This window comes from Larimichthys crocea, chromosome XVII (assembly GCF_000972845.2).
Source record: "Larimichthys crocea isolate SSNF chromosome XVII, L_crocea_2.0, whole genome shotgun sequence".
NCBI lineage: Eukaryota > Metazoa > Chordata > Actinopteri > Sciaenidae > Larimichthys > Larimichthys crocea.
In genome coordinates this window covers 21483063-21505293 of record NC_040027.1, presented here as the reverse complement: position 1 = coordinate 21505293, position 22231 = coordinate 21483063, and the positions used below count along the sequence as shown (strand labels likewise).

At 39.0% G+C, this 22231-nt stretch overlaps 1 protein-coding gene across 1 annotated transcript in view; it reads right to left on the bottom strand.

The window, feature by feature from the left end:
* Window positions 1–15520, bottom strand: part of pex5la (peroxisomal biogenesis factor 5-like a) — an 85776-nt gene extending 70256 nt beyond the window's left edge. The window contains exon 1 of the mRNA XM_019258890.2: window positions 15043–15520. Within this exon, the coding sequence (XP_019114435.1) occupies window positions 15043–15072 (30 nt within the window). The 5' untranslated portion in view covers window positions 15073–15520. The remainder of the gene's footprint in view (window positions 1–15042) is intronic.
* Between the last annotated feature and the right edge of the window lie 6711 nt (window positions 15521–22231).

Here is a 22231-nt window from a genome sequence, read left to right as displayed (position 1 = left end):
GAGATTGACTTGTTTTGTCACCACTGCAGTTTTTGGCACCTCCACATTCATTTCACTTTACAGCCATGGAGGTCGCTGCCTGGGCTGAATTAAACACTGAATGCTGACAGTAAATTACAATCATATTAAGAATAATGTTACTATATTCTTGTTCCTACGTTTAATTTGGAACATTGGCTCTATGATACTAGCTACCAGCTTGCTATTTACAAAATAAAGCAACCAATGCCAGACTTTAAACAGCATTAAAACCATACATATTGGCACCTTACTTTGACGATCCCTTAATTTTTCTCAACTCTTGACTTTATCTAACTTAAGGTGGTTTGAACAGGGTTGTTTCATTTGTGCTACAAACCTTTTAACGTAAAGGTAGACCAAAACAAGTCTCATATTCTTTGTGATAATGTCACAAAATCTAAGAAAACTGAATATGAGTACTAGACTGACCAGTTGTTGTTTTGTGTCAGATCCACCTTTCATTCCCAACAACACCATTCCATCTTCTCTGTGTCTTTATTTCTTTCTGCACCATTGTTAAAGCTGTGGCTGACCTTTTCGGTGGCAGCCTGTCTAACTACCCTGGGTTATATGATAGCTGCAGGATAGGCTTTAATTGACATGATAGCATTCTTGAGGTTGGGTAAGGTGAGGGAGTGGAGTACATATAGAGAAATGTTGAAAGTAGAAAGGTTACGCTCTTGAGTGGTCTTTGCTCAAGGTTGGAAATGTCTCCTCATGATGACAATGATATGATAGGAGACAGCCCGGTTCTCTCTAATTTGAAGCATTCATCTTTCCAGCAGTGCCACTAAAGGATGATATGGTCATTGGTTTTACCTAAAAATTAGGTTATGGAAGAAATTTCAAAAAAATGTTCTTCTGTGAGATGCAGTGCCTGCAGTTAAAGACCACTTTAGAACAGTTGTATAGACAATTTAGCAAAGTCATTTTAAAATCATTCAGTTGAACCGCGCTTCACTGCCTGACTGCACCCAATTGAGCCCAAGTCTTTTACGACCTTTTCATTGGACTGTATAGATTCTTCTCTAGTTGAGCGGGAAACAAAAAATGCCACGCTTGAGAAAATACTTCACTGGCTACTGGTATGTTTTAAGTACCACAGACATGCAAGTCTTATCTCAGCAGCTCACTTATCTTTCGTAAACTGGAACAAGATAAATCTTTTAGTCTTGTCTCAACTCTAAATGAACCTTAGTTCATTTCTTTCTATGCTTATGCATTTAATAGATTTTCAATAATAACTTTGTGATACAGTATTTGAACGTCGATACATTATTAGATGATTGTCAAAGGTAATCATGCACTGAGATGAATCACAGTGGAGATTTCAGCAGTCCAGAAATAGTGGATTGTGAGTCATTATCTTTACTGGAAGTTTATTTCCATCCATAGGCTTCCACGTAGTACAGCCCATAGTGTGCATTGGTGCGTGTTTTCCCCCCCTTGGCCTTCATGATTGAGCCACGTCACTTTCTCATGCTGCAGGGCATTATTAGAGCTGATGTGCTTTGTACAGAATGTAGTACAGATACATTTTACTTTATTTTGAGAACTCTCCAAGGGTGCAAAATCAGCTGAATCAGTTAGTATTCCTAATTTAGGGATTTGTGGTGGCACTTTTGGGTGATTATGACAAAATCAGGACATGCGTTATTAAAAATTTTAATGAACTGGAACACTTCCTGCTTTAATGCCACAATAAACTTAAGCATTAAAAACAAATTCGCAACACAAAAACAGTAAAATACAGAAGGCATGCATGCTTGTGTCTGTCTCTAACACTATGCTCTACCAAATGATGTGGGCATTTGTAAATGTGAAGTTAACAGGATTGAACACTGTGGGCCAGATTTACTAAGGCTCTTGATGTGTGCCCCAAACAGACACAGTATGTTTATCAAGCAGATGCACCAGGCTGGAGTCACAGTTTTGCTTGCCATTTGTATGAGTCTGCAAGGTGCGCCTCTCTCCTTAGTGTCTATGCATTTAAGGGAGGGTTGCGCATAATAGGAGGAGACATATTAACAGAGAAAGTTTATGTATTCCACTGGATTTACTGAGCTCACGCTATGTGCAACTGGCAGGTTTGTGAGGAGGATTTTCTGAAAAAGGAAGCATAACGGCACAGATGGGATTTACAGGAGCCACGAGGAAGGCTACACTGAGGGAAATAAATTCAATATCTACTTGAACTAAAAAATAATAAAGCAATTAGGTCTTTATTAATGAACACGTTAATACTGTGTTACTGTAATACAAACAAATTGTAAACAGGAAATTGTGTTTTGTGTTCATTGAACTTGAATTTGAACTTGTCCAGCAATGAATCATAATCATGTATTCAATAATCATAAAATGACTACACACTGCAACTTACTTCTTTGTTATCTTAAGACATTTACATTTGTGTTTGGCTGCACAGTATTAACATATATCATATCAGCACCATCTCCATCTGCTCCATCTCTGTCTCTCTCTCTGTCTCGCTCGTTTTACGTCTTATTTTATCACTTCATCTCCCTTTTGTTTCCAATTCCAACATGTTCGCTTCCTAATGTATTACTAGTCAGATAAATGCTAAAGATAATAAACATTAAACTTTTAATGGAGCAGCTTTGTACTTTGACATCTGATTCTCTTTCTGCAAAAAGAGGACATTTTGTTACATTAGAAAGTTACTGATTTTGACCTCTGGACTGGCTGAAAAAAGTAATGAGTTAGACTTGTGTAAAGTTCTCCCCACATTCTTATCAAGGTGAACCTGAGAGAGGCGCTTAACTCCCCTCTGATCCAGTAGAGCTGCACACATGACCACCATTAGAGGACAGTGGTTATACTGGGAATCTCCCAGATGGGAATATGTGCAATGCCCTTTTAGTTTGGATTGTCTTCGTTATCTAAAGATTAAAACCTCACTAGCACACAGATATGTTTGTATTTGAGTTGGGGTCATTTGACGTAAGAGGAAGGTTGGGTGTCCTGATACCTGTGACTGTTGATAGCACTGCAACACTTGATAGGTTTATTGTACGTGATTGAGCTGTATCATGTTTACATTATTTGATTCATGATATGAGTGTTGAAGGTACGCTTTTTTCATAAATGAATAAGAGACTGTTCCATTCAGTCATTGTGTTTTTTTGGACTTGCTTCATGTTGTATTCACTCTGAACAATCTCCACCGCCATCGGAAATTTGTAGGAGAAAACACAAGCAGCCCAAGATGACCAGTCATAGTTCTCCATGTGAAAGCTCCATAGATACATTTGTACCCATCTATGGTGCTGTAGCATAGCCTACATCATAGCACACGTAGACACTGTAGGTATGCCGTAACCCCCTAGATCCTAGATGTATATCCAGCATAATCCAGCATGTGTACAACCACAACATCATTTTTATAGTAGTATCTCACTGATGGACTGCTGCTTGTTTCTTCTTGTGGCACCTTAGGGAAAACAAAGTCATCTCAATTTTTAATGCCTGTAGAACACTTTACATTATTTCAGACCAGGCTAGACAAAATGGTCCCTGAAGGGATAAAGTATATTGTAATGACAGCTTGAGATACCCAAATGTGACATTATTTACTGTATATAGTATCTCTAAATTTCTACAAGCTGCCGCAAAGGGCAAAGAGGCTTTGGAGACGGGCCAACGTTATCGATCTAATCACTTCCTCTAAGTGAGAGTGTGTGATGATCCGACACAACATACTACACGCACACAGAGCTTGAACAGCCCAAAAATAGCAGCAAACGCTGGTATCTATATTACTTGAAGTAGTCATTCCCACAGACAGCAGGCTCCTGACTGACACACAGGCCTTTTCCTTGGACGCAGTCGCAGCCACACAGAAATACCTACGCTCTTATTGCTTCTGTCAGTGATGGATTATGCTGAGAGACAAATGAATTGGAGGATACAATGGAACAACGTTCATTTTGCCACAAGAGATAAGGGGTTGTAGAAATGGATAGATACCTTTTTATAAACAAGGACAAATAGTGAGATGTTCCTTGGTTTTCTGTTTATGTCTAGAGTGTGTGTTCCTGTCTTTGGCATCAACAAATGTACTTTCTTGCCTCTTTACCAAATAACTAAAATGTTGTGTCATATTGAAAACATTTGTTTATCCTCTTCAAGTTAGTTGTTCCCACTGAAAATATAGCACCATTGTTTTCTCCCCTCTTCATATCCCACTCTTACTTTCCACTTGGGTGTGAAACTCGCTCTCATAGTCCATCATCTAAATGTATGTTTTCACTAGAGGACTGTACGTCAAAGGGTGGTAAAAAGTATGCCAGTAAAACTATCTATTTTTTAAATTAGAACAAAAGTCATTCAAACTCACATGCTTGGGTAGATTAGGTCTTAACGACATGGTTACAGTCTCAGTTTTCAAGCCTGCATATGTAGTTTTTAATAAACATAACTGAACTCACTCACTCACTCACTCATGGGACGCCTTATTTTATTTTTTAATATTTCTAACTAATGCAACATACAGGATATCACAGACAGGTTAAGAACTTTACTACACTCTAGAAAATCTATTAAAGCAACATTATGTAACTTTTCTAAAATAACAGATTTTAATTCATTTTGATGTGACACTAACTAATTGGGTGGATGCTGTCATTCCCTACTCTGTGCACCGTATGTCTGTTCTTGCACTATATAACTGGGCTCCAGGTCAGGAGGCATCTGTAATGCTTTACAGTACTACTATGTCACTGATTTTGAAACTTAATTATATTTTATTCAGAAAATGTTTTCTAGTTTTCTCTCTGATGTCTTCTGGCTGTTCTGCCTCAACTAGAGTTTCCTGATGCACAGTAAGGTGCACTGCTGCAAACAGTAATGTTAGCTGTGCTGCCCAGACTGAAAGCTCAAGGCACCGGGTATTAGTGTTTGCACCACAGGCGTTTTGGACCACCGGACAGAGGAGGTTTTCAGGCCCGAGGTAGGGGAGAATGCAGATGGGAATTTACGGCAGAATGGACACCAGAATCGGAGCCAGGTGAGTGGGCAACTTAACCCAGGCTCAGCAGGGGCAAAGTGTGGCAGAGGCGAAGAGACCGAAGAGGATGACCGAGCAAGCTAAGAAGAGAAAAATAGAGAATGACTGAGTGAGAGGCTGCCAGACAAGAGTAAATTTCAGCCTGACTTTTAGTTGTTGGTGACAGCTTTGTAAAATAAAGGAAAGACAGACACTGAGCTGGGCTTCTTGCTGTTGGACTATTAAACAATATTAGCTGACTGCTATGTCCTGTGTTGTTGCACTTGCTTGATGTTTTTGACTCGCTAGTTTTTGATCATAAGTAATAAAATCATAACAAAAGTACTTTGAACCTTTATGAATACCAATCAAATCAGACAACAATGTTGAAAGTTATGCCAGAAACATATTTCAATCCTTGTCCGTCCATAAAGAACGTGCAGGTAATTTTAGGTACTAAATTGACCCCCAGGAGAAAACCCATGCCAGCTTTGATACTTGCGTCATCACATAAGCACGTATATATCATCATTCACTTGGCTGCCAAGATAAATTGTTCGTTCCCTGCATGTATGGAGACACGTCAGTGGGGGAGCAGGGCCTTCGACCTAGTCCCTGGCATACTGCTAAAGTGGAGAAATATGAATCACACATCCATGCCTTGCCTCATTACCTATACTTGTGTGAACATGCCCACATCCGCACGGGCATACAGACGCACACATGCACACAGTAGGATGCAGGTATTTTATGCACATCTGGAAAACATACCCACAGCCTGCACACATACAGTGCATGAACTGAGCAGTACATACAGTCAAAGTGAGATGGAAACCCATGGGACTGCTGCAGGCGAGGAGTGTGTCCTGCTCCTGCTAACGAAAACCTTCCTGCCTTTAGACCTCCCAGTTGGTGTACCCTTGAACTGTGCATACATCCCATCTGTACACCCTGCTCTTCTCTGCAGCCCAGCCCTCAACTTCTGCCAGGGAATTCATTAACCGCACGTCTCACTGGTATTTATAGAAATGCGAGGCACCCTCACTCACTCCCAGCAGACAAACTTATACAGGAAGAGATACACTTAGTGAACAACTAAAGGAAAGTGGTATGATTTGACCTTTCCTCCTCCTTACCGCCATTGCTCCCACAGCTGTAAACCCATCCACTGCATAACACTAAACAAATTCCATATTCCCATTTCTTTCTATTACACAAAAAATTTAAATTGCCACATTATCCAGCCCTAGTATCGTTATCCTCCTCACTTCATCCTTCGTTCAGCGTGTACGAATAACATCAAAGATTCCTATTTCCACTCCAGTCTTACACATGAGAGCGTTGGAGAGACAAATTATTGGTTCATGCGGCAAAAAGCTCTTGAAATTGATTTAAGGGAAATTAGAGCAGCTTCAGTTTATGTTTCATTATTCTGACTTCTCTGCAAACAGCTTGCTTTTCTCTGCTGTAAACTGCAGGGTAGTGCTCAGTTGTAAGTACAGGGCTGTGACGGAGAGTGTTGAAATTGTCATTAGTGGTGATCATGAGGGGCAGGTAATTGGTATTTGTGGGTACACACTAATTACTGTGATAATATGCAGACATTGTTTTTTATTTATTTATTTATTTTGCTGAGCGTTCTCCTGCAATTATCTGACAAGATCACTGTCACTGAAGAGGGAGAGCTATTGTGTAACGGTGAGGGTGAAGATAGAGTTGCCAGGTTCAAATCCAGAGGCAGGATGTCGGGAGACAGCAAATCAAAAGATGAGTATCTCTTCCCTGAGGCGCAAAAACTGATTCTCCCAGCAAAACAGAGAATGAGCCATGATGAAGACAAGAACAGTGTTTCATGTGTTCCCTGTGTAGGAACAGCCTTGGATATACCTCACTTCAATGTGTGAATCTGTCCTCCCTATCCATCCACATTTACAATAGCTTCTGAGTCATTAAAAGCACAAAGAGAGAGCCAAACATATCAAACAGGAGTGTATCTGTTTGTTTTAACTGCATTAATTGTATACGTTTTAAGAAATAACTCAGATATGAGTGGTTAGGCAGCAGAAAATAAGATCAATTTGAACCTTTTGTGAGCACGATTCAATAAACTAAGCTTTCAAAAACCCTCATGAATATCTTTATTTGGAGCTTAAATAGAAGATTAATCAATAAGTTGTTTATTTAAAAAAAATCCCCAACACGACTGCTCATATGCTAGAAAAATAAACTGTATTCATTGCATGCACTTTGTCCTGTTCTAATTAACACAGTTTCTATACGTTTTTATTTATTCTAACTTTTTCATGTTGTTCACCCAACGACAACAAGGTCGGCAGGTATAACGTTTACAATGTCCACCACCTACCTTAGCATAGCAACATAGTATTACTGAATCTGATGGAAACATCATTACACATCATGAAAACATTGTTAGTTTTGCAGGTATTTAAATACAAATAATAATAATTTCTCAAATAATTGACAAACTGACATTTTAATGACCATTTGATGAAGATGAATATCTATAACAAACTTCATAGCAATTGGGAGCTCAGTGTGAGAGATGTGAGGAAAAGTTAGTGAATAAGTAAAAGAGAAAGCTGCATGCTGATATTGTGGAAACAGTGAGGAGATCGTTATAGCAGTTTGGCCCACTAATTTGCCCAGCTCATCAACACAGTCAGCGGATGGAGTGGTTGTATCACACAGCTCATTGAAGCATTTAAGGTACTTAAGGGCAAAATGTTTTTTGAGGCATTTCTCGTCCCTTCTGGCATTTTATAAATGATTAATTGACTCAGTGATAATAAATCATCACTAATTATTATTTTTATGCTGTTAAGAGTAGTGGAAGTATTATAAAAGTACACTTCAAGAAGAAACATAGCCTTTTTTTTCCAGTTGAATTAGTGTTTGATGTACAGTAGAGTCACAGATGTAGAGCACAATCTGCATATTTTGTAAATGTACAAAGAGGGACGGCACTAACTCATCACTGGGCAGTCCCTTTACATATCTAGGTGAAAAACCTGCTCACGTCTGCCAAAGTGAAGTGCATATTTGTTTATCAACAGCTCTCATCCATGATAGCTCATCTCCCCAGAGGACCAAACACATGCTCTCTCCACTCCGGCGCTGAGACGCCTGGTTTCTAGAGCAAATTAATTCCCTGTTGGAGAATGACTGTTATGAATGGGTTGGGCGAGAGAGATGGATGGGCTAACCATTCTTCTGCACAGCCCTCTGCTCCCAGTAACGAAGATGCTTGGGCTTGGCCTACTTTTGTGGTAGGAAGAACGTGGCTTTGTACAGTAGCTCTGGGGACTTTCCATGTGGGCCTGGGAGGGCTGCCGTGTTAACAGACTCAGAGCAGAAAGATACCCAGAGGAATTTTACCAACAGAGTAGGATGTAGAGCTGTAAAGCTGTGAATTTGGGTGCTTCACATTGATTATATCCCTTCTCAGATACAGGCTTCTTGTTTGAGAAAGCCTGCTACACTGTGTTGACACTTGGTGTGTGCATGAGTGTGTGTGTGTGTTGGAGTTCAGACCGTGGCGGCCCCATGACATTCAGTCTGAGACTAATGTCGTGCAAATGCTTGAGAGCTGCTACAACACTTATCCTCTGTCACCCTTTCTGTCAAAATTCAGACGCACAAGTTTGCTTGAGCGTAAAATAAGCAACACAAGTCTGACATACAACGTGACGCCATTATTTATCATGCATTATTTATCTTGTCAAAATTCAAATATACGAGTTTGTTTGAGCATAAAATAAGCAACACAAGTTTGACATACAGCGTGACGCCACTATTTATCTTGAGTGTCTAGTTTCAAAAAGCTGCACATCTCTACCCCAGTCCATATCTGGCATCTTGTGCATGGTCTGTACCTCCAAAATGCATCAGATTTTTATAAAACTACAAAGAAAAAACATAGTAAAAAGTGCAATTTTAGAGTATTAACAAACCCAATGAAAACTGAAGAGACTTTATCTGTGTACTGTAGAGTGGCTGCATCACTTCTCCATAGGGAGGATCACTTTTAATTGGATTCACTTTATTTTGAAAAACAGAAGTTATACTGTGGCCTTGGACATACTGTTTTTGTCAATATATCAAAAAAATATATGTTTACATCAAAATCCTATTAGTTTCTCCGCCACATGTCCAAGATAATTAGCACTATCATTAGTAATATGCCAGAAGTGTGAACCTGGTTCAGCCTGTTTTTACTTATGAAGATTTAGTAATAATATTCATACATGTACTGTGTGTTCAAATTAACTCCCCCCAGACAATTCCACCTTCAAATCTTGTTTCACACATCAGAACATGAATAACTATCCCGAGGCCATTTCACTACAACATTACGTCATTTAACAAACAGCTGATTTACATAATCTTAAAGCACCAATCAGGGTTCGATCTGATTATTTACAACAGACTGTGTTAGAATATATGTCTTCTAATGCTGAAGGTTCCTTTCTCTTAAATTGATAAATGGCAGGCGGAGAAAATCTATAATGTGACGCAAACCAAAACAATCAATAATAGAATACAGATGTTATATCAAGTATGTAAACAGAGCTTCCTTCTACATTGACGTGTGGTAACCTTTTAGCAGGGCATCAGTGATCAGACAAGAACCGTGCAAGGTTATTAATAGGCTTAAATCATAGATTCACATACAGAACAATGAAGGCATACATTGTGGGGGCCACATATTTCTTCACCTTATCAACACTAAGTCTATAAATCCCTGTCTATATTTAATTGAAGACTAAAAGCAAGTTGATGTAAACAGTCTGAAAACACAGCTTTATAATTAAACAGTCTACTTTGTGAGAGAACAATAAAGGGAGGCAAATACTCAGGAAGTGCAATCTCATCATTTCACTCCCACAACAGTTTGTCAGTGTTAAATCAAGATATTAACCATGGATTAGACTCTCATACAGGGTAGAGTGACTGACACAAGGTCTGACACACATGCCGATACACAGATACAATGTATGGCGAAGATCCTGATTTCATCTCCGTCACACAGCAGGAATTCATCATGTGAAATTACAACTCTCAGGGACAGATTACAGACTTGATTATAACGTACATAAAATAAATAGAAACATAGCATCAAATGACTGTGAGCACCACGACAATAGTGCCTCTTCATCAATTATCTCTTATATCCTCTTTGATCATTCACACCCACATCGTTTCCCAAAGATCATGTCTAATCATTTTATAGGATTGGGTGGGTGTTAAAGTGACCAAATCTTCTGCTATGTGCGCTAAAACAACTACCACTGTCTACTCAATCAGCTTATAGCACAACTGCTGCTGATGTATGCTTGAACCCCTCTTAGTCTCCCTCTAGTCCGCTTTACGAGCTCCACAAGCTGCTCAGTGCCTCTTTAGAGTCTTAACTACCCAAGCAGGTGGAGGAGAGACTCCCAGTATGTGGGATCAGAGTACAGTTACAGCACATACATTCATTCAGAGATGCAAAAATTTAATTTTCCATTTTTCTACACTAAAAACTGCCACCTCCTGTCAAAACCAGAATCCCATTGGACACACACTGTGAAGGTCAAAGCTGCAAAACAGAATCAGCATGGTGCTTCCTGCTTATAACAATGGAAATAATGGCCTTACTCTGTGTAATGTCGAATTTATGCTTTTCGTTTTTGTGGAAGACCAATAAGGCCACAAGTTTGCAGGAAGTTATTTAAAATGGTTCACACACGCCATTTAAACAAACATGATGTACTTACAGTACCATCACTAATCCATTCTGCTACCACAAAGGATCATGTCAACATTATGTGGGCATGCAGTTTTGATATCTGAACCAATTATAAAATGTTAAAGCAAATAGCAAACATCTTTAAAATATGATATAAATGAATCATTTCACATCGTCATATGCCATTAAAATATCATTATTGTGGAAACAATGGTTTCTAGTCAACAGTGAAAGTATATTTATATTGCACTTTAAGACATTACTGATTTCTCACAATATCCTGACACTAGGCTGCAATATACAGTGACCAAACATCTTTGGACTACGTCATTTTGTAGACATTTAGTCACGTCTTCGACAAGGAGAGCAGTACTTGTCTGTGGAGCTTTCGTTCCAGCCGGATACCACCTGATTTCACTCATTATCCTGACTCCTGAAATAGTCAGGCCTATTAAATCACTCTTAATCAAGACCATGCTTCATTAAATCAAGGAGACTTTAAAACAGCCTCTGTGGAAAAACGTTTGGGAGCCCTTTGTCATACCTCTGGCTGACCACCACTGCTGTTTGAGAATTCTGGATGAAAGCTTCTCAGTGATGCCACAGTGAATAAAAGGCTTAAACTAGAAGCCAACATCTACAAATGTGGCCCGGTGGACTGTGCAACTGTGACTGATGAGTGCTTGTATATCTTGGCATGTGATGCATGCTTGCATAGACTCCTGCTGGTGTTGTGATGCTCTGTTGACTTGTATGTCAACTTATCGATTTGATTGATTGCTCTACTCTTTCACTCTGTTTATTCTGCAACATCTCCTCAAAAGGTTTGCTTCCATTAAACACTGTTTAATGTTTCTTTTAGCGTTGATTGGAATATTCTAAATCATCAGTACTTCTGAAATGTTATTTTGCATTTCATAAAAACACATCTGATTATGCTAATTAACTGCATTTTAATGTGTATCAAGCCTGTCTATGAAGTCAGGTTAGGAGGGGGGAAACTCCAGTACCAAGAATCTGTCAGGACTTCAGTGTCCCTTGAGAGAGAGTTTTTGACAAGCTACACTCAGGAAAAAACAAATATACAAAGAGATGCACTATGTTAATGCACAAATATCCACACCACTTAAATGGAACAGAAAACAGAAAATGCAAATCAAGAAAACTGATTCTGAACAGCTCAGCGATTTTTTTTTTTAATATTGTATCATTGGCCTATTTACTCTCACAGAGTATTTGAGGACAACCTACAAGCAAATAATCTTTCACCCAACAAACCACACTGTTTAAACAGGAGCTTAATGAAAAGATGGTGTGAACGATTGCGATCTTAAGAGACTTGATCTACATCTGATCAACGATAGCATCCATCCAAGTTTTTACCCCCGGGGGACTTGGAATATGGTAATCAAATTACATAATCATGTTGCGCTTAACAGAGCAAATATCCAAAGGCCTTGAAGCATCATTCCCATTAAGCCAGGATGTATTTCAGACACATGGTACAAACAGTGCCGTAATTAGATTCACTGTAAACATGAATACCTAAGTAAGGAAACCACTACAGCAATTACACTACATAACGTCTATAACATCAAAATGTTCTGGGAAAGTGCCAGCGGAGGGAGTATGGATGGTGAAATTCTCAAGGACTTTCTTACAGCATATGTAGTACATCAAAGCAGAACTATACAGTACATTGACAGAAATAATATCTCTTCTGGCTTTTCGTTTGATAAAGATGAGCAGCCGTGCTGAATCAGCTTGCCTCGCAGCATCTTCAGTTGCACCTTCACAGAAAGAGCAATGAGGCTGACATCCACACCTCTGAATCGCTTCCTTTAACTGCATCAATCTTTTCCAACACTTGATACGGTAAGGTGATACTTTGCTCACAAAGAAAAGGAACAACATGCACTTCGCTTCCACTGACAAAACCTTTATTCAAGTTATAATGTGAAAACCATGGTTAGAGAAAAAGAGTTCAGCGTTTTATTTCTGCGAGCACCACACCAAACTCGGATTTTACTCATGCAGTCAGTCTACACATGCCAACCATGAGGATGAGATTTGCCGTTCTTCATAAAACTCTTGCCAAGATTAATCCATCCAATATTGTATGATTGTGCGCAGAATCACAGCAATTATGCAAAAATGTTAGTGTGTTCATGGAAAACCTTATGATCCATGGATCATACTGCCACGTGTACAGATACAGTACAGCAGGTCATAGGAATGAGAAGGTCAACAAATAAAAATACATTGGAAAATAGAGGGAGAGATGGGACATCCTTATCTTGTTCCCACAGCCAACCTGCCTGAGCTGCAACACCATAAGCTGATAAATCTGTCTGACTGACAATCGTGTAATAAATAAGGACTTACAAGTGTATCTACTGTGAGGAAAGATAGCTGATAGCTCTGATTATAACCGACTGACTGATGCATCGCTGTTACATGAAGAAGTGTGTATAGTATGCGCTTCATTTGAACTTCCAAGCTATGGAGACACACAACCCTCAGTGAGTTATGCCACAAGCCTGCATTCAAACATGCACTCAATTATATGTAAAAATAAAGATTTAAGAGGGCAGAACATTTCAGGAAAGCGTTCTTAAAGCATGCGATTTAATTTAGTCTTTTTCAAACATACTGTATAATTTTGCACAAACATCACAGAAACACTGGTAAATTATGAAACACGATATGAGTGTGTTTCTGACCAATTATTTCAAGAGTTCCATAGTGATAAATCCCAGCCACATTTTGTATATTTGTCTGTCATGATATCGCAAAAACCCCACCCAAATCCTCACACAGACGAGCATTATTTCCACTCTGTATGTGACAAGGGTATGGCTGTATTATTCAGTCAACTCTGGTAGCTCTAATTTCATATGCACACACACAAGCACACACACACACAAGCACACACATACACACACACTTGACTTAAAGGAGAAAGTGTCAACATCAAGATAAATGCATCAGTTACACAAGCGAGTGCATGGCGAGAGATCCAATACCGACAGATAGTGTGTCTGCTTTGCATTCACTGGACGCTAAATTAGCCCCATATAATGGTTGGTAAAGAGCTGTATCGTGTTTCAGTTATGATCTAAACACGGCACAGTATAATGACTTGCATGCATGTGATGAGAAACATATAAAGTGTGAGATAATTGAAACATCATGGGATGAAACATGGAAAACTGTGATTAAAAAAGGATTGGTTATATATATATATATAAGTCAGTATCACAGGCTTTTCATTGACCCTTAACCAAGCAGACAAGAATTGCTGACCACTTCATGCTTTGTCAATGAATCCTGCTGCTTGAGTAATATCTCATTAAATATTAAATTTTGGTCTTTAATGCTCCGACTGAGTCAGTCTTTTCTTACATAATCATCTGTCTGGGAGCTGAAGTATCTCTGTCAAACAACAGTATTCATTTCAATCCAGCAATCTAAACTAAAAAAAAGAAAGAAAAAAGCCTATCATTAACCATTGTGAGAGGATTATTGTTTTACACTATGAGCTGACAGTCTATGATTATACTGTACATCAAACATGCAGTGTCGGATGCTCTGGGGAGCAGTTTCTGTTTTCTACTGAAGGAAAGTAGCTGAGGCATGATCAAGCTGTTCATTATTCCAGCATGTTTTTATCATTTTGTGTCTTCTATAGTCCCAATCTTTGGTGTCTGGGGGTGAGCTTCAGGATCTTCTTGTGATGTAACACAAAGTATATTGTTTGTTTTGCTATATGAAAACTGACGTCAGGTTGCATGACGTCACGAGAGCATAAGCATGCATGTTAAGAAACTAATAAATTTGTTGTTGCCAGTGTCAAAGATGTCCTGTATACCTCCTGTTTACGTTTGTCACGCACCTACACGTGCAGTAGACGCGCTACAGTGCTTCTTTTTCTCTGTTTTGTCAATGAATATTGGATATAATGTATGTTGTTATGAGTACTTATACTTCATAGATCATCCTTTCCCATCAATTTAGGCTGTATTTAATTAGAGCAAACGTCCCTCGGTTAGATAAGAGATGAAAATGAGCACATTCTTTAAAATAAACACCATGCATGTCTCTGTTGTCAGCGTGCAGTTAGTTGATCGCATAAATCTCTACTAACCGTGTTAAAAAAAAATGTCCTTGACATGAACTCAGCTGTATGTAGAAGTGCGCCCCGTTACATCACTTCATTTGTTCCATCACAACTAAATCATGAACCAAAAGAAGGCTGCCTCCTTACCTGTAAATGCCCCTGGTACATATTGAGCATAGAGTCAGTCGCGGATCTCTCCGTCAGTGGATGTTTAGACTTCTTCCAGACTTGTGAGTGTCAGACTGGAAGTGTTGACATGAAAAGCTGAAGCAGAGTTTTTGGACAGGAGGTCCGGAGGAGCACGCAGAGCGGAGCTGTCCTCTCCTCAGGTGCTGAAGCTGACACTTCGCGCTCATCCAGGATTTCTCTGCGGGTGACACCGAGGCGCAAGAGGAGTGCGACGTCGGACCGCACTATCGTTTTTTGGGGGGGTTATTAAAAAGGAAGGAAAAAACAAATCACCGCGATTTAAGTCTTCATTCTGAGACGCATTGCCGTTTTCCAGGTCTCTCTCCTCCTCTGTGGGTCTCTCTCCTCGCCTCTCTCTCCCCTCTCTGCTCTCCTCCTCGCTCGGCTATGGTTCAAATGTTTTCTCGCTCCTCGGGGTTCAGTCTCTTCTTATAGTGCGCTCCTCTTTCCTGTTTGCCAACTGCTCCCCCTGACCCAGCCCTCTGGTGCCTCCTCCAGTGCTGACGTGCTCCACAAGGAGGCACGCAAGAACATTTCACTTCAGAGCATGTTCAGAAAAACACACAGAGAAATGTCCAGAATTAATTCATTTTTATGAATTACTTTTGGAGGTATCCATTAATGTATCCATTTATAGTTTAAAGCATACAATTTCATCAACAGTAAGTTTGAGTTCTTCTTAGATACATTTGACCTATTTTTGCCATTTTCTTGTCCATTTGTTGAAACGTATGTTTATGCTCCCTTCTATTGCATTATTATGCAACATACCCTGCAATTTCCTAATTAAATGCTAACTGTGTACAGCACGTTATGTGTGAAAAAAGTGTGGTATCTGCATGTGATGAACAAATTAGTTGTTGTTCCCAGCTGTCCAATTAGTGCAAGAAGCAATTATATAACCAAAACTATGCAAGTCATGTAGTTTTCAGGTAATTATGTAGGCGAACTAGAACAAATGACCCTGAATCACTGTGCCAAATTCTTCTTCTTAAAAAAAGAAAAAAAAGCAGTAAAAGAAAAACACATTATTAAAACATATTAAATCAGAAAATTGGGAAGAAATGTTTCATCATCTGTCCAGATTCCTGCATGTTTACAGTTTTGCAAACATGCCACGCATCAGCAAAGTTCAGCATTGATTGACTTGTTACCTGCAATTATCTCTAATCCAGTTCCAAACCCAAACTGGCCTGAATTTGTTGATATGAAACTCATGGCCTCACCAGTAGGCTAATCGAAATTGCCCCAGGCTGACTGCTGAGCTAAAAACAACAGAGAACTAAATTAATGTGAATAAATGAATAAGTGAATAAATAAATGCAATCTTTGGTATATTGTGCATGGAAGCAGGAGCATAAATACATTATTATGTTTCTTTCAACTTAGATGACTTGATGGTACTGGGTAATAGATGTAGATGGACACTCAGACAAATCGGAGAGCTAAAATCAGTAGCTATGCTAGTCAACAAGACTGCTTGAGAGGACTTTGTATAACGGTCATCTCGAGATGTTGTTGTATGAGTTAATAAAACACAAATTTTGAGTACAAACAAGTTGTGTACACCTTTGGAAGAGGAGAAAAATAGGACAACTACAACACAGTACCAGCTGGATGTGATGAACTCTTGCACAAGCTGGGGGAAAAAGCCACAGCAGTCTGTGAGTCGAGTGAAAACTGTGAGTTTGGAGATAAAAAAAAAAGTGAACACATTAGAGACAGACTCATTGTTGGTAACTGCAACAAAGTTGATCCTCCAGGCAACTACAGCTCATACCTGCCCTTACTTTAGAAACTACAATGCAGATGATTGTAGTGTATAGAGAGTATAAAACCCTAACCAAATGACCAGTATTAAAATTTGGGAAGAGAAAATGTAACTTACTCAAAGTTGGTAAGAGTCTAGTAAGTTCAGTAGTAGGAAAACTTTTACTTTTTTAGGAGCAGTAAACAGAAACATCAGGGCAGAGCACTGGACAGAACAAAATATATATAGGACACACTCCAGTTAGGTTCAGCACTGATACAGGAGCTTGTGTTACTCTCATGAACATTTAGGGCACTTAGGCCAAAGAGAAAGACCCAATCAAGATCCACCTACAAGAGGGTGTTGGACCATACAGCAGAGTGTTCCTCTTCGACTTCTTCCTAAGGTCCAAGCTGAGTTGCAGAGACTGGAAAACCAGGGTGTGGTACAGATGGTCACACAGCTGAACATGGATGGACTGCCAACAATAGAGGAGACACTGGCCCAAACTCCGCAGTCTTCACCTCATCTATAGATAAAGTAGTGTCCAGGCAATCTATAAATAATGGTAAATATAGTAGCCAGAGATGTTCCAGTGCAAAATGAATTGACCGCTGGAAACACTAGATGGATTACCCATGGACATGAATGATGTCATTGTCCATGGGAAGGACATACCTGTGCATAACACAGACCTTCAATGCACATTGGAGAGAAAGGGGCAAGCTGGCCTCAAACTTAACAAGGAGAATTGTGTGTTCAGATAGCTAGAGCTGTAATTTCTGAGCCACATATTCGATGCCAGTAGAGTCAGAGGAAGACCCAGATAAATTGAACACTGTCAGCAAGTTATAGGAGCCCATAAATGTCCACGAGCTAAGGCATTGGGCATGAATAATTAATTACATGAGCAAATACATACCCTACCTGCCCATAAATGTCCACGAGATAAGGCACTGGGCATGAGTAGCAGATATGGTCTGTTGAAAAGAAAACAACAGCAAGTCTAGTGATTCAAAGAGAATCTAATTTATTCACCTGTTTTGGCTCAGCTGGAAGCCAGTTGCGTATTATTCCAGGAGACTGACAGATGTAACCAAGTACATGCAAATTGAGAAGGAATGTGGAGCAGAAGTATGAGTCTGCAAGAGGTTTCTGGTGGGTTTGGATAGATTCTGGTGGTTACAAGTAAGGATTTGGTACGATATCAGTATTTGTGATGCAGCAGATGCAGTTCAATGTCAATGTGGAATATGCACCAGGAAAAACACTGGTCATTACCGATGCATTGTCACACAGCCCGTTAAAGGACAGAGCAGAGATGACACCACAGAAACAGATGTTGCTTGTTATGTAAATGCTGCCGCTCACAGAGGGCCAATATCACAGCACAAACTGGACATGAGAAAGTCTGCTACACAGAGGGATGAGCAGCTGCAAAGTGTACTGAAGCTGATCAAAGGTGGATGGCATCACACAGTGCACTATTACACAGTGAGAGACTCATTGTCAAAGTGTGAGGGCCTTATCAGACTAGGCTGTCACATCATAATTCCACAGCAAATGAGACAGGAAAGGTTTGAGAGCATACATGACGGACATCAAAGCCCGTCAAGGTGAAGAGTACAGGCAAAGGAACTTTTGGTGGCTAAAATATCTGAGTGTTCAGAGGAAATATGAACACTTTTGCCAGGGAAAAAAAAGCACTTCGCAAAAATCTACAACCTGCACCTTTGCCTATCTCTAACCTAGACATACAGTATATAAGTATCAAGGCAAGCACTACATTGTAGTATCAGACTACCACTCATGCTGTTTCTTATACCTACCCTCTGCCAAAACAGACCACATTGTAAAGTCGACATTTGTAACATTTGGCATTCCCAACAAGATGGTCCAATGGTCCACAAGACCGTAGAGCAAGTATCAAAGTTTAAGTCCAATATCCACTCTTTTTTAGCTTTTTTAGCTCTTGAAGGACATATCTGTCTATTAAGCTGCTAAATGCTCCACTGTATTCACTAGGTAGAATCTAGTCTTTGTGCTATTTGGTCCTGAGTAGATCATGTTGTGTTTTTGTTTTTTTTCACTGAAAAAAGGTGCCTCCTGTAACATCATTGTGAGAGCAGTGCGTGAAGCAAAAACAGTAACAGAAACAAAACAATAAATCACCAAAACCAAATTTTCACCATGTCATTTACTACATTATTACTATAAATTTTATTTACTATAAATATAAATACTATAAATACTATAAATAAACTCAGTGGGGGAGCTTATCATTTTTTCCTCACCGAATAACAACGTGTGATGATCCACTGAACCTTTTTGTGTATTACATCTTTTAAATAAATAAAAAATACATGATTTCACAAATTCTCAATTTTGTTTAATGCAAACCCTTTCTTTCTTTCTTTTTCTTTTTTTTTCCTTTTTTAAAATCTTGCAGCTGCTAATTATAAAGTAGTTGAGTAATAAAGGATCACAATGTACCAGCATCTGGACAGCTTTTAGTGCTCACTGTACTCAAATCAGATGTTACCACGTGTGACTGTGTGAATTAAAGCCCCACGAGAAGACTTCTCACACTGACGACTCCAGATGGCAACAAGGGATAACTGACAATATGAACATTGCCCAGAGATCATGAAACATGATGTGATTGCACACAGCACGCTCATGTCTGTTGCCTGTCAAGGGGCAAAGGACCTAACATCAGTGAGTCTAGGTTTTTCTTTATAAAGCGCTCAGTCGCTCCTGATCAAGAGAAAGGTCCTATTTCACTCTCTTACTTTAGATCTGTCACTTCTTGAGGGCAGAAAACTGTCACCTGTCTCCGCACCTGACACTGAAAGGGGGTCGCAAATAGAATTTATTTCTATGGCCCCACTCGTATTTATTCTCTCAGTGGATATGGGCTAATAAAATGCAGTAATTACACAATGACATTGTTAAAGATTTAATTCCTGTTCCAGAACCAAACCAACCAAACCTCAAATACCCACTGTTATTGTACAAGAGCAGCAACACATCAGTCCTTTCCATCCACAGTGTTTCGATATTTTTCATCCCTGAACAGATGAAAACAAATCCAGCCCCCAGGCATGAAAGTCAGCATGATTATCAGGCCATGTGTTTCTGCATCTATTGTCTACCAGAAATCCATAGCCATAAATATGCCAGACTGTGTATCAATAATGTTTTATTATTGAATAGTGATTACATATTCATACTCATGTGATGTGTGATGACAGACGTGTACATGCTGGACTCTGCGTCTATTTTTAGACTTCATCGGACTGAGGCTCTGTGTTTTTCTTTCTCCCTCAGCCATCAATCGCGTTGTGTTGACAGACACAAGGAGAACATAATTAATGTTAAGATGAGGGGAATTACTTCTCTGTACAAGGGACCAGACAGCCTGCGCTCTCTGACGGACAAATTATTTCTGTCAAATTGAAATGTTTTATCGGTCTCTGAAGTGTAGCAGCTGGAAAAGAGAACCACAGTTTTTATCACAACTGAGCAGAAAATTTACTGAAAAAAAATCATATAATTTGAGTCACTGGACCTACATTGTATGTTTATACTGTGCCACATGGGCTCTGTAACCTTTACAGAAGAATGTATATTTTGTTTGTTTTAAGTAAAGATTTACTCAGATTAAAGGGCCAAACGTGTGTGACTAAAAGTAATATAAAGAGACAAAGGGATGACACAAATCACTGGCATCAGTGGCAAATCCATGTTGGAAAATGACTGTTATTCAATATAACATTATGTGGACATTATGTCTCTGGGCCCATAACATTGTTTGATAAATTGGCCTTTGTTTAGCTTTTAGCCATGCTACCAGCATAGCTCCAGGGATGGCAATGTTGGTCATTTCTTCAGTCCTCCTTGCCTAGAGAAAAATATCTCAGCAAATGACATCGTAACTCCCTCATACTGGCATTTCTCAGTCCTCTCTAGCAACAATGTCTTCAACAGGTCCAAAATGGGTAAACTGTTACATTCAAACAAAGAATTGAATTAAAATTTTACTAACTCTGTACAACGTCATGCATGGCCTGTCCTCCAGAGACTTTTATTCTGTCTATATATGTATGTATGTATGTATGTATGTATGTATGTATGTATGTATGTATGTATGTATGTATGTATGTATGTATGTATGTAGACTTGTAAACTTGCATACTTGTAAACTTGTAAACTTGTATGTTTGTGAAATACTTGTGCTAATTATTATTATTATCCTGCTCATTTTAAAGCTTTTTCACAGCTTATTATATGCAATCTGTCAGCTTGTCTGAAAAGATTAAAATCATAAAACGTAAGAGGTTTTTGACTATCAGCGATGAAAGCAGAAATACTATGTGTGGATTGTTTTTCATAAAGACACTCAGGCTTCGCATAATTACTGATGAGAGTCACACTTTAAGAGACACTTGTAGTGCCACTTCAGATGAGTGTTTATTATAATTATGATAAATCTATGACACACTTGTTTTTATAATAAGCATCAGCAGTATTTCTAGTGCAAAAAACATACTGTGACCAGTACAACAGCCTCTTTTGTTTTGCAATACAGACTATGTATTCATGATAAATGTATTCATTCCTTAACTGTCTGTCAGTATTCGACTGGATCACAGATGGTAATGTCAATTTCTCAAAAAGCCTTTCAGGATAGGTCTTTAAATTCTAAAAATATTACAGGCCTAATAAAAAATATGTCATAATACACTGGTCTCTGGCTTCACAGAATTTCAAATGAAGTAATTTCTGAAGATTATAAAGATACAAAAATAGATGCAGTTAGCACATTTGGTGAGTTCACGTATACCAAACTCACCTGACATATCTGCAGATTAAAAATCTCCATTTTACCTCATGTATCATCTATTGGTTGATACAGGTATAACATGTAACAACACAGTGTGTGGTGAGTTCAAGTTGAGGTAAGAAACCACCAAACATGTGCTGATTTACTTTATCTGTTTGTCTTATGCTTGTGCACACTGCCTTTGTTCTGTTGCTGTTGTCTGCCTGATGTGTGTGCATGTCATTTATGGAATGCTTGCTGTGATTTTATGTAAGCGGTGGGTGTGATGAAAGGTTTTTTTGGATGTGGGCCACTATCATTTAAATTTTTAACATTTGTTTTTTCAGTCCCTACACTCTTTCCTCAAGAGGCTTTGGCTTTTACCAGGCCACCATTGTAAAACGGATTAAATAAAGCTTCAAAAAGAGCTTGTACATATGTGCACAACCAGATGGCCACCACATTGTTCATTTCACAAAACCTCACACAATATAGAATATAGCAGAGAGCGGATGCCAATTATGTCCTCAAAGTAGAGCCTCAAATAAATTCAATCACACATTTCTTACAGT